At 46.2% G+C, this 14868-nt stretch overlaps 1 protein-coding gene across 1 annotated transcript; it reads right to left on the bottom strand.

Annotated features, from left to right (window-relative positions):
- Positions 1-3297: 3297 nt before the first annotated feature.
- On the bottom strand, positions 3298-4413 carry LOC109755002 (F-box/kelch-repeat protein At4g19930-like). The gene has a single exon (XM_020313890.1). It carries the CDS (start codon positions 4411-4413, stop codon positions 3298-3300), a length of 1116 nt encoding a protein of 371 aa, XP_020169479.1.
- Positions 4414-14868: the final 10455 nt, after the last annotated feature.

Genomic DNA, 14868 nt, shown 5'->3' with positions numbered 1-14868 from the left:
ATTGATCAACGAGCTAGTCAACTAGAGGCTTACTAGGGACATGTTGTGGTCTATGTATTCACACATGTATTACGGTTTCCAGTTAATACAATTATAGCATGAACAATAGACAATTATCATGAACAAGGAAATACAATAATAACCATTTTATTATTGCCTCTAGGGCATATTTCCAACAAAAGAGAAACCTTACAACCAATTTTGGTTTTTCAAAACGACGAGAGCAACTTGGGATCTAGCCCGGGAGGTGAAGATTAGACCCTTCAGGATAATCTATACACTTTACAATTCTTTTGTTTGGGTGAGTGGGAGCGAGTCATGGAAGAAGGGCCATGGAATTACAAGGGTTTTGTTGTGATCGTAGCGCCATATGACGGATTTACCAAGCCGTCACAAATCAAGTTGGATACCCTTGAGCTCTGGGTTCAGATACATGATCTCCCTAACGGCTACTGTCCCATGTTGAATGCGTTGCCTGGAAAGGCTGGTGAGATGGTTTTCGTGGAACCAACTCATGATTTAGAGGGAACTTTTATAGTGTCCGCATAAGGTCAACATTTACAAACCACTCAAGAACGCTACATCAATGGTGAAGGAACACAAGAGTCGGATTTTTATCGTCAAATATGAGCATCTTCGAGATTGGTGTGTTGTGTGTGGTCATATTGGCCATTAATATAAGGAACATGGTGATGGTGTTCACCCTCCAAAAGCACTAGTGTTCAAGGTCTTGAGGGCAACGTGCTCCCGTGTCGCAGGGTGAGGCCCGGGTGAAGGACATGCACGGAGGGGAGGCTTTGGTCGTGGAGCTCCACAGGGCGGTATCCCTTTCGCATTTGGACGGGGAAGAACACAACACTCGCAGCATAATTCTAAGTATGAATATCCCGACGCTTATATGGAGGAGGCCGGCCCTAGTAGGAAGAGATCCTCATATGCGAATGTGGACTCAGGAAGCAAGACAACCACCCTAAGGGAGCCACAACTACGGTTAATAATCGGCTAATGCTGACTGGACCCAGTTATCCCACCGAGTTCGTCGTCGAAGTATGACTCAGAAAGAGCTAGAGTTTCCGCAAGTGCTGAGAAGGGTTTACGGAAGAAGAACCAAAATTAGAAAACGAATGATGCGCCATGTGTGCTGAGCCCTAGAGTGATCTCCGTCAGGCACAATGAGTATCATGTGTTGGAACTATCGTGGAGTGGGTAGAACTACGACAGGTCATGACCTTTGTGACCTCACAAAGCAATTTACCCCGGTAGTACTTTGTATAGCAATAATTCGAGTGTTTCTGTGGACGTTAGCTCGGTATCCATCCCGACAGAAGATGTGAGAATGCATAGGAACATGTTGACTACATGCAGTTGTGTTGTTTGTGGGATGCCGGATTCACGGCGACGCAGCTTGCTTGAGTGCATGACTGATCAATGAACCTATTTACAATGATTGAGCAGTTGCCTCACCAGAAGTTTAAGGATTGACAATCACGCTTTGGGCTATATGGTGGGCACAAGTGAAATTAATTTACGAAGGGATTAACCAAAGCCCTATATCAACATTTATGTTCATCACCCATTTTATTACGAAGCTAGGCGGGGTTCGAAGTCAGGTGGGAACCAGGGGAGTAGGATAGCTCCAACAGTTCAACTAAAGAGGTGGATCCCTCCAACGGCAGGGCATGTCAAGATCAATGTCGATGCGGTAGTTTCACATGGGGTGGGTTCAGTTGCGGTTTGTGTGAAGAGATCACCTAGGGGGATACATGGGATCATTAGTTTTCGTTATTAGGGAAATGATAGACCCGCCAAGTCTAGAAGCGATTATATACCTACCGTGAGGGACTATCACTTGCAGTGGGGCTTCAAAATCTTGTTATTGCGTCAGGACTATGAAACAGTGGTAAAGCACATCAAGGAAGGATCAGGAGACACCTATGGTGTAGTAGTTAAAGAAATTTTATCTTGGCAAACTCTTTAATTCTTGTAATTTCAATTATGAGTCTAGGAGCTCAAAGTTTGAGCAACATAATCTTGCTAGGCATGCACTTAATTACTATGGATCAGGGTCGCCACATTTGGCTAGGGCAGCCACATGAACCCATTGTAATATCTATATCCATACTACATGATGAATAAAGCCTAGTAGGTTATCTAAAAAAACGTAGATGGTGTACCTATGCATGGATCATATGCACGAGGTGTAGTTAAGCTCAAATATGTGGATTGGGTCCATCTTGCTCCATGGCTTGAGTTGGACACTGTGGCGCGGCCAAGGCCGATGGTGTAGACCTCGCTGACCCCGTCCGATTCGAGGCATGTCACGAGCACCTTATTTGTGGTGGCAACCTCGACCACGCGGATAATGGAATAAGAGCAGGACACACAAAGAAGGCAGTCAAAACTCGATTGGACAAAAGGGAAGAAAACATATGGCTTTGATCGTCCACACAGAGTTGTCTTCCATGTCAATCACATTCATAACAACATCGCCGTGGGGCTGATCGACCTCATTGTAGACAGCGACAAGGAGCAACCCTCTGATGTGCTGCTTGACTTATGTTGAGAGACGATGGCCGGGCCAGAGATGAGGCATAGCCACTCCTTGGAGACACATCTGAAGCGGCATACCAACTTGATCGGCGTCCAGGGAAGGATGTCAAAGATGGCATCTGTTGGCAACCAGACAACAGTGACGCCATCTTCGGCCATGTGTTTTGGATACAAACTCCTACTAAACGTCACGAACTTTTCTCTATACTTCTTTTAACTCACGGTTACAAGGTGCCCTGTGCATGTGTATATATATACATTGTGTGTATATACATACGCATCCGGCCAGTAACTAACACACCCAAAACAGAATCGGACACATATACTCTATCTTGTACACATATACTCTATCTTGGACTCGGAGTGCACTTCCTGTACGAACCAGACATGGTCACTTTGCAGAACTAATCGTGGCTATTGGACCTAAACCAAACTTTTTTTTTATTCCATCCGACGAACTATACCTGGACCAGGACTAGGACTTTGCATAATGTCCAGGCCATACATAGCAAGGTGAAAGCACTTGCACTAACAAAACAAACCCAAGCTTGTAGACATGGAAACTAACTCAAGAAACTGAAGCTGGTAATTAAACCTGTAGTTCAATGCACAAGAACAAGAATAAGATTAAGAAGCTATCTGATGTCTATGAATTTGCCGACGTCCTTGACCGATGAACAATAATGGGTTGCGTCCATAGCAGATCCAAATAGCATATTGAAGGTGGATTCAGTTGCGCGGCCGTCATTAGATCTTGCCGGCACCAAAGCAATGCAAGTGCAAGTCACAAAGACAGACTCTGCCAAAGGTGTTTTCCGGCAGCTTGACCGCATCCGTGAATATCCCGGTAGAGGGATCGTACACTCGCAACACAGGAACCAACGAGCGTCTAGTATGGTAGTCTGTCAGCAATTTTACACCATCCGCCATTATCATCAATGGTTGGACCATATCAACAGACATGGGCATCGGAATCGCATACGCCTTCATCCATACGCTATTGTCCGCATCAACTAGGAGCCATATGTTGGTGCGCTGTTCAGCCTTGTGTTTCTCCGTCTGGATCATGCACAGGGTATCCTTGAGCTGTGTTATGTGGATTAGCCCGGTCTGGCCCCATAGCTCAGTGTCTTCTTTCAATGGGCCTTCGATTGTCTTCCCCCACTCTTCGCTCTCGAGGTCGAAACAAAGAACACTGTTGCCTACAGGCTCTTGCTGAGAGAGGAAGTGCATGGCACCATTGACAGCGGCAGTGGAGCCTATGAAATTGTGCATGCGGACAAGGGCTGGGGGCGATGGTGCCTGCCTCCACTCACTATCGTCATGCCCTAACGTGAGAACCTCGCATGTCTGCTGGGATTGAACAACACCATATTCACCATTGTACGAGAAGCTTTCGGTTATGCGGATGGCTTTGCACGAGTTGGAGACGGCGGCGCGGCCAAGGCTGACGGCATGGAGCTTGCTGCTTCCCAATGTTGGGCTGGTCAGGAGCACCTTACCGGTGGTGACATCGACCAAGCGGACGCCGGGGGCTTCGGTGCAGTGGACGCTGACTAGGTTGCCGACACTCGAGGCGACGGAAGGGAAGGCGCCTAAGCCTTTGATCGTCCTCAAGACGTTGCCCTCCACGTCCATGACCCGCAGGCCGCCGTCGTAGGGGATGCAGTAGCTGCCGACGAGGAGCGACCCCGAGCGTGACCTGTGCTGGGCGATGAAGGCCAGGCCGGAGATGAGGGCAAGCCAATCCTTGGACACGCAACGGAAGCGGCACACGGACTTGAACGGCGCCCAGGTGAGGATGTCGAAGATGGCATCCCTCGGCAACAACGAGCCTGCAGCGGTGGCGCCGCCGTCGTCCATGCCGGTCGTCTGGTCGTGGGAAGCAGACGTCGTACGTCTAGGATTAGGGTTAGAGTTTGGGCCACGCTAATATTCTAGCGATAGAACCTCGTTGGCCGTGTGTAAGGCGATAAGCTAACAAAACAATCGGGTCGGTAGGATCGCGTTCCCAAGTCTGGCCACCGTGGTTTCGTGACTTTTACTATTTAGGAGCCGTACAGCTCCACTAAAAAAAGGAGCCGTAGAGTCGGCCATGTCCTGCAGCACCTCGTCTGGTTCAGAACCTGACTGCGATTCATGTATTGTCCGTGGAGCCGGAGTTGATGCCTGTTGCTTGTCCGGCATAGAGTTAGCTATTATGTTGGGGGTCTCCGTGCTACCACCTGGCTCCTTCGCGATGCGGGCAGATTCAGATTTCTTTGTTGGAAACGGTTGGAACAAGCAGAAAGAAAGCACAACCAGCTGGGAGACATGTTAAAAAAAGGCCATGAAATAATTCATCCAGAATTGCAGCCCCAAGACTCAATCTCCAATAAAGAAAACATCAAAGATCATACGGTACAAGTACACACAAGAGCTCTAGTTTAAGGTTACATCAGATCACTATTTGATGCACTTGATGCACGTGTGTCAATATTTGAGACTCGTAGCTAATTGGGCCCGCCGCTCAGCCATCGGTGACATCTTAGATGAGACAAAACACTTCAAGTGCAAGCGGCAAACACCAACCCGGCCCAAAAGGTTACCCAGAAGATTCACCAGGTGCGTGCATCACTAGTAGAAAAAGGGGCTTTTACCCCGGTTGGTAAGGGCCTTTTGTCCCGGTTTTCGAACCGGGACTAAAGGGTCGTTACTAAAGCCCTAACCCTTTAGTCCCGGTTCTTACACGAACCGGGACAGAAGGTCCTCCACGTGGCCGCTGCTGCCAGCCCAGGCAGGGGGGCCTTCGGACACCAACCGGGACCAATAGGTAGGGCCTTTTGTCCCGGTTGGTGTCACCAACCGGGACCAACAGGCATCCACGCGTCAGCATTTCATGGGTTGGGGTTTTTGTTTTTGTTTTTGAAAGGGGGGGGAGTTGGGAGGTTTTGGGGGGCTAATTTAGGTGTTTCATATATTGTGTTAGCTAGCTAATTAATAGAGAGAAGTGTCCTCTCTTATCTCCGTGCTTGGTCGACGCTACGTACTATATACGTATGGAGGGGACTAGACACGCTAGCTAGTAAGCAAATGAAGGAAACAGAAGATCGTCATGAACATATGCATACAGAGAGAAGTGATATCGACAACCTCTCCTTCTCCAACAACAAGTTTTCGTATATCTATCTGACACTACCGGCTACATATATACAATAATTATCTCTTACAATATAATCTCCTAATTAAATTGTAAGAACACAGGGTCCACATAGTATTCTCCGTTTTCAGCGATCAAAGTGGTCAAGGAAGAATGCCGCCAATTCCTCTTGAATTGCTCGCATACGATCTGGTGCTAGGAGTTCATCCCGCATCCGAAAGATCTAATTTGAAGAAGGGGGTCAATACATATATATATGAATAAATGAAACTCGACACAAATGATGGTAATAAAATAAAATTGTGAATATTATTGCTTACGCACTTCATATTGTTCGTCAGAGTAGCCCCGCTCACAGGTCGTGTGACGGATAGACTCGCAAACGTAGTATCCACAGAAATCATTCCCTTGTTCCTGCCACAACCACTTTACAAGAAATAGAGGTCAATCTAACTGATAAGCAAGCATGCTAAATGGTATTGATGAAACTAGCGCTTGAATCACTAGGAGATGTGCGGAACATGCTACTATAGTACTTACTTTCGGGTGTCTAAATTGCAGCTTCTTCGGCAGTCCCAGAGCTTTTGTGGTGAATTTTCTCCAAACCCTGCCAGACAAAGAAAACAATTACTTGATATCAGGAAATGAACAAAGTTGCTGATATGGTGGATAATGATCGATTTAACTTACTTCTCGAGCATTTGAGTCATGTCCGCATAGTCCTGGGGATCTTTTCGTCTCGAGTCTAAGACGGTTACTACTCCCTGCTCAAGCTTAATATCTAGGAGAATATAGTGGAAGCTGCGCATGCATGCATAGTCATCAATTACATTACCATAACCTGGATTAATAAGGGAAACCGAATATGCACAAGACAGTAACACTCACTTGAAGTTGTAAGGAAAGAGTATTATATCTTTGTTTTGATTTAATACCAATGATCGTAGCAAGTTGGCCTCGGCTTCTTTGGCATGTTTTTCAACCGTATATGCATATATGAGATTTGTGTTAATGAACCCAATATCACCGATTTGTCTTTTCTTCAATTCGGCGATCTTCAATCTGCATAATATAGTGAGGATAATTATAAATACATGCAATGAAAGAGCTGACCTATATAGAGAGACTTAATGACAGAAGTAGTACTACTTACAGACAGTAGCAAGTGATCGTTGATTTATCGAGGGCCTTTTGATTGAAAAACTGGAAGAACTCCTCAAATGGAACATTCAGCAGTTCAATTCCAACGAGGTCATGCTCCGGTTTAACTCTCAGCGTCAAAGTATTCATCCCATCAGACTCTCTGCAGGTTTTCATGTACCAATCATGTAATCTTCGCATCATCGTTGTTAGAGATCTTTCATCTCTGACGAGAGGTTTCCCGTAATGGTATTTGTGTTCGTCCACCTCCATGATTTCATAATGTACATCGTCGGGTAGGTAATCTCCAATATTGCTATAACCGGGCACAATCCTCGGATCATTAGCGACGATGTCGCTAGACACCTTGAGCGGGGGGCACGATTGGTTCGCTTGTTCGCCGAGCTAGGCAATTTTTTTCCCAGCTCGTCGTTCTTTTAACCTTTGATCACTGACAGTACTTCCCGACCGCTCCGCTTCGACAAATGTCTTTGCAATAATGCGGTCATAGTTGCCTTTCGGCGGAGACTTTGGTGGTTTTGTCAGGGCAGCCAGAGTGCGCTTCACTTTCACCGGATCTACCTTCTCCTCCGGAGGTGGATGTCCTTTGCTTTCACCCCTTGAAAGAAGTTTGTCACTTCGGCTCGCACGATCTTCGCTTTCTCCTCCGGGGTCCTCTCATATGGTAACTTCTCTAGAGTCTTCAGAGAAGGACCGAATCTGTATTGCCTCCCGCCTCTGGCAGCTGTACTGCTAGACGCCGGCAGAGAAGACGGAGCGGCTGCGGCTGTCTTCTTTCCTTGCTTACGAGGAGGAGGAGAAGGACTACGACGCGCCGGAGCAGCCGGAGCGGCGGCGGGTCTCTTCCGCCCTTGCTGACGAGGCGGAGAAGGAGGAGGCTGGCTGCTCTGGCACGCCGGCGCAGGCGGAGAAGGAGGCGGTGTGCCGCCACGCGCCGGAGAAGGAGGCTGAGTGCCCTGATCACTCGCCGGAGGAGGCGGAGGAGGAGGCGGAGTGCCGCCACGCGCCGGAGAAGGAGGCTGAGTGCCCTGATCACTCGCCGAAGGAGGAGGCGGCGGAGTGCCCTTACTCGCCGGAGGCGTCCAGTTCGAAAGGTTAATGAGCTCCTTCCGCCATAGGCACGGAGTCTTCAGAGCTAAACCCAGCCGAGTCTCCCCTTCACCGGTAGGGTGGTCAAGCTGGAGGTCCTCAAATCCCTCCGTTATTTCATCCACCATCACCCTAGCATATCCTTCTGGAATCGGCCGGCGGTGGTAGGTTGCGCCGGGTTCAGGAGGTAAAACAGAGCCAACAGCTGCCTTGACTTTGAAGTTCTGCCATTGCGCCATAATGTGGCAATGTTGAGACTCCGTGATAGCATCCACGGGGTAGCTAGCAGGAGCCGTCAAGACATGCTCAGGCTGAAGCAGCTCGGTGGAAGCCACGCTGCTTCTCCGCTGAGATGGCGGGGTAGCTTCGGGGGTAGTTTCGGCATGTCGATTGCCATCTCGTTTCTCTAGCGCTTGAACCCTTTCGTGCAGCTTCTGAATTTGGGTCTGCTCCATTTTTTTCCTCCTCTCCTGGCTTTTGTAACCGCCTGCGTCCGGAAAACCAGCCTTCCACGGAACGGAGCCTGGCGTGCCTCGTGTCCGTCCAGGGTGCTCAGGATTCCCGAGGGCCATTGTGAGCTCGTCGTTCTCTCTGTCTGGAACGAACGTCCCTTCCTGCGCTGCATCGATATATTGCTGAATCTTCTTGACTGGTATTCTCAAAAGCTCGTTCGTCCAAACGCACCTCCCTGATACAGGGTCCAATTTTCCGCCAGCCCCAAAGAACCAAGTCCGGCAACGGTTTGGCCAGTTCATTGTCTGTGGTTCGATCCCTTTTTCAAGCAGATCATTCTCAGCCTTGGCCCACTTAGGCCGGGCTTTGAGGTAGCCACCTGACCCCGTGCGATGGTGAAGCTTCTTCTTCGCAGCATTCTTCTTGTTTGTCGCTGAAATCTTCTTACTCTTTTCCAATGTCTTGTGGGCCACAAATGCGGGCCAGTGATCTCTGATCTTCTCATACCGGCCGATGAATTCTGGTGTCTTCTTTGTCGACAAACGTTTTCAGCTCATTCTTCCACCTCCTGAATAGGTCTGCCATCTTCTTAAGAGCATGAGACTTGATTAATTGCTCTTTAACTGGCTTCTCCGGATCCTCCTCTGGCGGTAGGGTGAAATTTGCCTTCAGCTCAGTCCAAAGATCATCTTTCTGCATATCATTGACATAAGACACCTCAGGGTCTTCCTTCTTAGGCTTATACCATTGGTGGATGCTGATCGGGATCTTGCCCCTAACAAGAACCCCGCACTAAGCAGCAAATGCTTCCTTTGTCCGGATGGGTTCAATCGGTTGGCCGTCGCGCGCGATTGCTGTGATCTCAAACCTTTCATCCGAGCGCAACTTTCTCTTCGGGCCTCGTCTCTTAACCGAAGTTGTGCTTTATCCGGAGGGCTAGAAAAAAGAAGAAAGACTAGAGTTAATTAATATGTGTACATACCAAAACAATGAATGCATCAATTAGCTAGTCAGCACAGGCTTAACTAATATATTTACCTGGCCGGACTCTGTTCGGTCACCGGAGCCGTCACCACGGGCTCCTTCTTGCACCAGCATTGGGTCACCGGCGCCATCATAATCATGTCTTTCCTCCTCCACTCTTCGATCACCGTAGCCTGCTTCTTCACCCTGTTCTTCCAGACCATCATTGTCATTAAGATACGACAAGATATCACCTCCGGCTAAGATTATGTCCCCCAACACCTCTTCTGCTTGCTCGTCTCGTCCGTGCTCCATTGTTTCTGCAAATATTACAACATGGCAATTATTACACAAACATGACAGCAGGTGGATATATTAGTGCAAACGTAGACCTAGCTTATTGCGGGTTTGGGGTGGCCTCGGCAACGCTTCAAGGATAGGGGCGCGGCGGGAGGGGGTAGGAGACCATCATTGTCGTTAAGATACGACAAGATATCACCTCCGGCTAAGATTATGTCCCCCAACACCTCTTCTGCTTGCTCGTCTCGTCCGTGCTCCATTGTTTCTGCAAATATTACAACATGGCAATTATTAAACAAACATGACAGCAGGTGGATATATTAGTGCAAACGTAGACCTAGCTTATTCCGGGTTTGGGGTGGCCTCGGCAACGCTTCAAGGATAGGGGCGCGGCGGGAGGGGGTAGGAGACCATCATTGTCGTTAAGATACGACAAGATATCACCTCCGGCTAAGATTATGTCCCCCAACACCTCTTCTGCTTGCTCGTCTCGTCCGTGCTCCATTGTTTCTGCAAATATTACAAAATGGCAATTATTACACAAACATGACAGCAGGTGGATATATTAGTGCAAACGTAGACCTAGCTTATTCCGGGTTTGGGGTGGCCTCGGCAACGCTTCAAGGGTAGGTGCGCGGCGGGAAGGGGTAGGAGACCGACATCGTTTTTTCTAGGGTTTGGGTGTCCTTGAGAGTTTTGGTCGAGCGAGAGGGCCCGGGGGTGCTCCCGTGGTATAAGTTATCACGGTCGAAGTTATCCGGGAGGGGTTTATATCGACAATGACGACATACATACATGGGAAAATAATGTTATCGGGGAGGGGGTAGGTCGACCCCCCCCCCTCGTGTTGAAGTTATCGGGATAGAAGAGAAGAAGAAAAATTAAAATTTTCTTATTTTTTCTTAAATGTAACTTTTGCATATATGAACATATACATACATAAATTATACATACATGGAAAAAAAAATTCTATGAACAAAAAAAAATCATATATGAATATTTTGTATATACATCCATATCCATCCATCCATCCATCCATTCATACATACATACATGGACAAAAAAATGCTATGAACAAAAACATCAGTAGAATTCTCTTATTTTTTCTTAAATGTAACTTTTGCATATATGAACATATACATACATAAATTATACATACATGGAAAAAAATTGCTATGAACAAAAAAAACATCATATATGAATATTTTGTATATATATACATCCATATCCATCCATCCATCCATCCATTCATACATACATACATGGACAAAAAAATGCTATGAACAAAAACATCAGTAGAATTTTCTTATTTTTTCTTAAATGTAACTTTTGCATATATGAACATATACATACATAAATTATACATACATGGAAAAAAATTGCTATGAACAAAAAAAACATCATATATGAATATTTTGTATATACATCCATATCCATCCATCCATCCATCCATTCATACATACATACATGGACAAAAAAAATGCTATGAACAAAAACATCAGTAGAATTTTCTTATTTTTTCTTAAATGTAACTTTTTGCACTAGAACTATTTCAAATAATTCCTTTCAAATGACACAAAATTTTTGAGAAGTCCTCTGATGCCTATAGATCATTTTTATTCAAAAACCCACTTTGGTCATTTGAAAATTTTGAGCACAACTTCCATTTTTCAATTTTGGTCCAATCTTGGCATTGAACTACAACCCTATTTTTCCTTGCTAAAAAAATTCTGAATTTTTGACATCTTGTAGTCCTTCCTACTAAACCCTTAAGTCCAGAAGGCCAGCCCCAATTTCATCTAGCAAGTCCACCAAAAAAATTCATGTAGTTTCTGTCCAGCACTAAATTTTAATAAAACTTGCACTAACAAGTTTTTCCTTTTAACAAACCAACTTAACCATCTTCACCAACATCCAAGGAGACATCATCCTGCCAAGTTTCACAAAAAACAAAGTTCCCTAGCTAGCCCTAGCATTTCATCAAACACCTTCTGGACATGGCTGAAAACATGCAATTCTCTGAAACTTTGCACTGAACCAACTTCACCATCATCACATACATGAAGGAAGGACAGAGGAGAGGGGTGGGAGGGAGGAGGGAGTACCGGCCTGTCTGGCAGGCAGTGGTGCGGCGGCATTGACGGCAGGGCAGGGGCGTGGCGCAGCGTCGGGGCAGGGCAGGGGCGCGGCGGCGTTGGCGTCGAGGTCGAGGCAAGGGCGCACGGTGGCGTCGTCGGGGCACGGTAGGGGCACGACGGCGTCGGGGCGAGGCAGGGGTGCACCGCGTCGGCGTCGGGGCAGGGCAGGGGCGCACGACGTCGGCGTCGGGGCACGGCAGGGGCGCGGCGGCGTTGGGGAAGGCAGGGCGCGGCGACGGTGTCGGGGCACGGCAGGGGCGCGACGGCGTCGGGGCAGGCAGGGCGCGGCGACGGCGAGCACGGGCAGCCTGGCGGCGTCGATGAGCACGGCGTCGTCGGGCGGCAATTGCGAGATGAGAAGTGAAAAATTTCACAAGTCCAGCTTATATACACAGAGCATTGGTCCCGGTTGGTGCCACCAACCGGGACGAATGCCCACTTTAGTCCCGGTTGGTGCCACCAACAGGGACCAAAGGCCTCTTTTCAGCAGCCCAAAGGGCGGGAAGCGGCAGCCTTTGGTCCCAGTTGGTGGCACCAACCGGGACTAAAGGGGGGCATTGGTCCCTGTTGGTGCCACTAACCGGTACCCATGCCCCCCTTTAGTCCCGGTTGGTGCCACCGACCGGGACCACAGGACATGTGCTGCCCGCGTCGCGGCCAAAGTTTAGTCCCACCTCGCTAGTTGAGAGAGCTCGAGAGTGGTTTATAAGCGCTGCTGCGCCCACCCTCTCGAGCTCCTCTCAACTGCAGGCTTTCGGGCCTAACCGTACACTATGTGCCTGTAGGGCCTAGTGGGCCACCCGCGGGCCTGAATCCTGGCCTATTGTTGGGTTTCTAGTCGTATTCAGGCCGTGGTGGCCCAGTAGATGGCACTTTTTTTTTCTTTGTTGCTTTATTTATTTTATTTTGTTTCTACTTACAACAAAATACTTACTGCTGCTATTTTTATTTATTTTATTAAAGTTTTTTAATTCTTTTTGCTTTTAGGTCACAAAAATTATAAACTTTCTGTTAGTGCCATTAGTTTTCAAATTTGAATAGTTTAAATTTGAATTCTTTGAAATTTGTGTGAATCACTAGTTTGTGATTAACTTTACTATAAAAATAGATTTTGGAGTGATTCTTTTTCCTGCTATTTAATATTACTGTGTTTTATGATTCTATTCAAAAACAGATTTTGTTATTTTAGTTTCTAACAAAAAAATCTTTATGATAATGCTTTTTGCTATTAAAATTTCTAACAAAAACATTCTTTATGAAAATTCTTTTTTGCTTTTAATGTTTTGAACAGAAAATGATTTGATAATTTTAGTTGCATAAATTTTATATAATTTTAGTTTCAATAATACTAGAGGTTTATAAAAGTTTTTTTGTTGATTCCTTTTGCTATTGGAGTTTTAGAAAAGCTTTTTAGTTGATTCTTTTGGCTATTGAAGAATATTATAGTTTTGTTTTAGTTGATCATAACAACATATTTTAATTGATTATTTTTAGTTCATTCTTTTTGCTATTAGTTCATGAGCTATAAATGACCCTTAAATTGAAAAGCACTACAAATGAACTCTGAAAAGGTTGAAAGTTAGCATGGTATCATCATTTCACCCACATAGCATGTGCTAAAAAGTTGAGAGGGTTACGGCAAAAACTGGATGCACTTCGTGGACAAAATGGACAATCTCTTCCGAAGTATCAGGGTTTCGAACGAAAACTCATCAGTTACAAAGGGATTTCATTTTTTTGAACTTATTTGAACTCCAGACTTTTTGTGTGTTCAAAATGCACCATTCAAAGCCACATCATCAATTTTCAACCCTTTCTGACTTCATTTGTTATTTTTCATGCATTTACTGATTTTCATGAGCTATATGACCGTGAAATTGAAAAGCACTACAAATGAACTCTGAAAAGGTTGAAAGTTGGCATGGTGTCATCATTTCACCCACATAGCATGTGCTAAAAAGTTGAGAGGGTTACGACAAAAACTGAATGCACTTCGTGTACAAAATGGACGATCTCTTTCGAAGTATCAGGATTTCGGACGAAAACTCATCTGTTACAACAGGCATTTCAAATGAACTACAAAAAGGTTGAAAGTTGGCATGGTATCATCATAATAGTTGTGGAGAGAAATTCTTCACTTTTTCTTCGCTTGTGTCCTTTGCTTATTGTGCTGTAACCATGGATAATCTTCATCGTTTATCAGGATGCTTGGATCAGCCTTGACTTTGAAGGGAGGAATTTCATGAAACTTTTCATAATCTTCAGACATGTCTGTCTTGCCCACCACTCCCACGATGTTCCTTTTTCCTGAAAGAACTATGTGGCGCTTTGGCTCAGCGTATGATGTATTCGCTTCCTTATCTTTTCTTTTTCTCGGTCTGGTAGACATGTCCTTCACATAGATAACCTGTGCCACATCATTGGGTAGGACGAACGGTTCGTCAGTGTACCCAAGATTGTTCAGATCCACTGTTGTCATTCCGTACTGTGGGTCTACCTGTACCCCGCCTCCTGACAGATTGACCCATTTGCACTTAAACAAAGGGACCTTAAAATCATGTCCGTAGTCAAGTTCCCATATGTCCACTATGTAACCATAATATGTGTCATTCCCCTCTCGGTTGTTGCATCAAAGCGGACACCGCTGTTTTGGTTGGTGCTCTTTTGATCTTGGGCGATCGTGTAAAATGTATTCCCATTTATCTCGTATCCTTTGTAAGTCAATACAGTCAAAGATGGTCCCCCGGACAACGAGTACAGCTCATCACAAATAGTGTTGTCACCTCTGAGACGTGTTTCCAACCAACTGCTGAAAGTCCTGATGTGTTCACATGTAGTCCAGTCGTCGTACTGCTCCGGGTGTTTGGAGCGCAGACTGTTCTTGTGTTCATCGACATACGGGGTCACCAAGGTAGAGTTCTGTAGAACTGTGTAGTGTGCTTGAGACCAAGAATATCCGTCCCTGCATATTATTGAGTCCCCTCCAAGCGTGCCTTTTCCAGTCAGTCTCCCCTCATACCGCGATTTAGGGAGACCTATCTTCTTAAGACCAGGAATGAAGTCAACACAAAACCC

The sequence above is a fragment of the Aegilops tauschii genome, chromosome 7, assembly GCF_002575655.3.
Source record: "Aegilops tauschii subsp. strangulata cultivar AL8/78 chromosome 7, Aet v6.0, whole genome shotgun sequence".
Taxonomy (NCBI): domain Eukaryota; kingdom Viridiplantae; phylum Streptophyta; class Magnoliopsida; order Poales; family Poaceae; genus Aegilops; species Aegilops tauschii.
The sequence above is the reverse complement of the archived record's forward strand: the minus strand, read 5'-3'. Positions and strand labels throughout refer to the sequence as shown.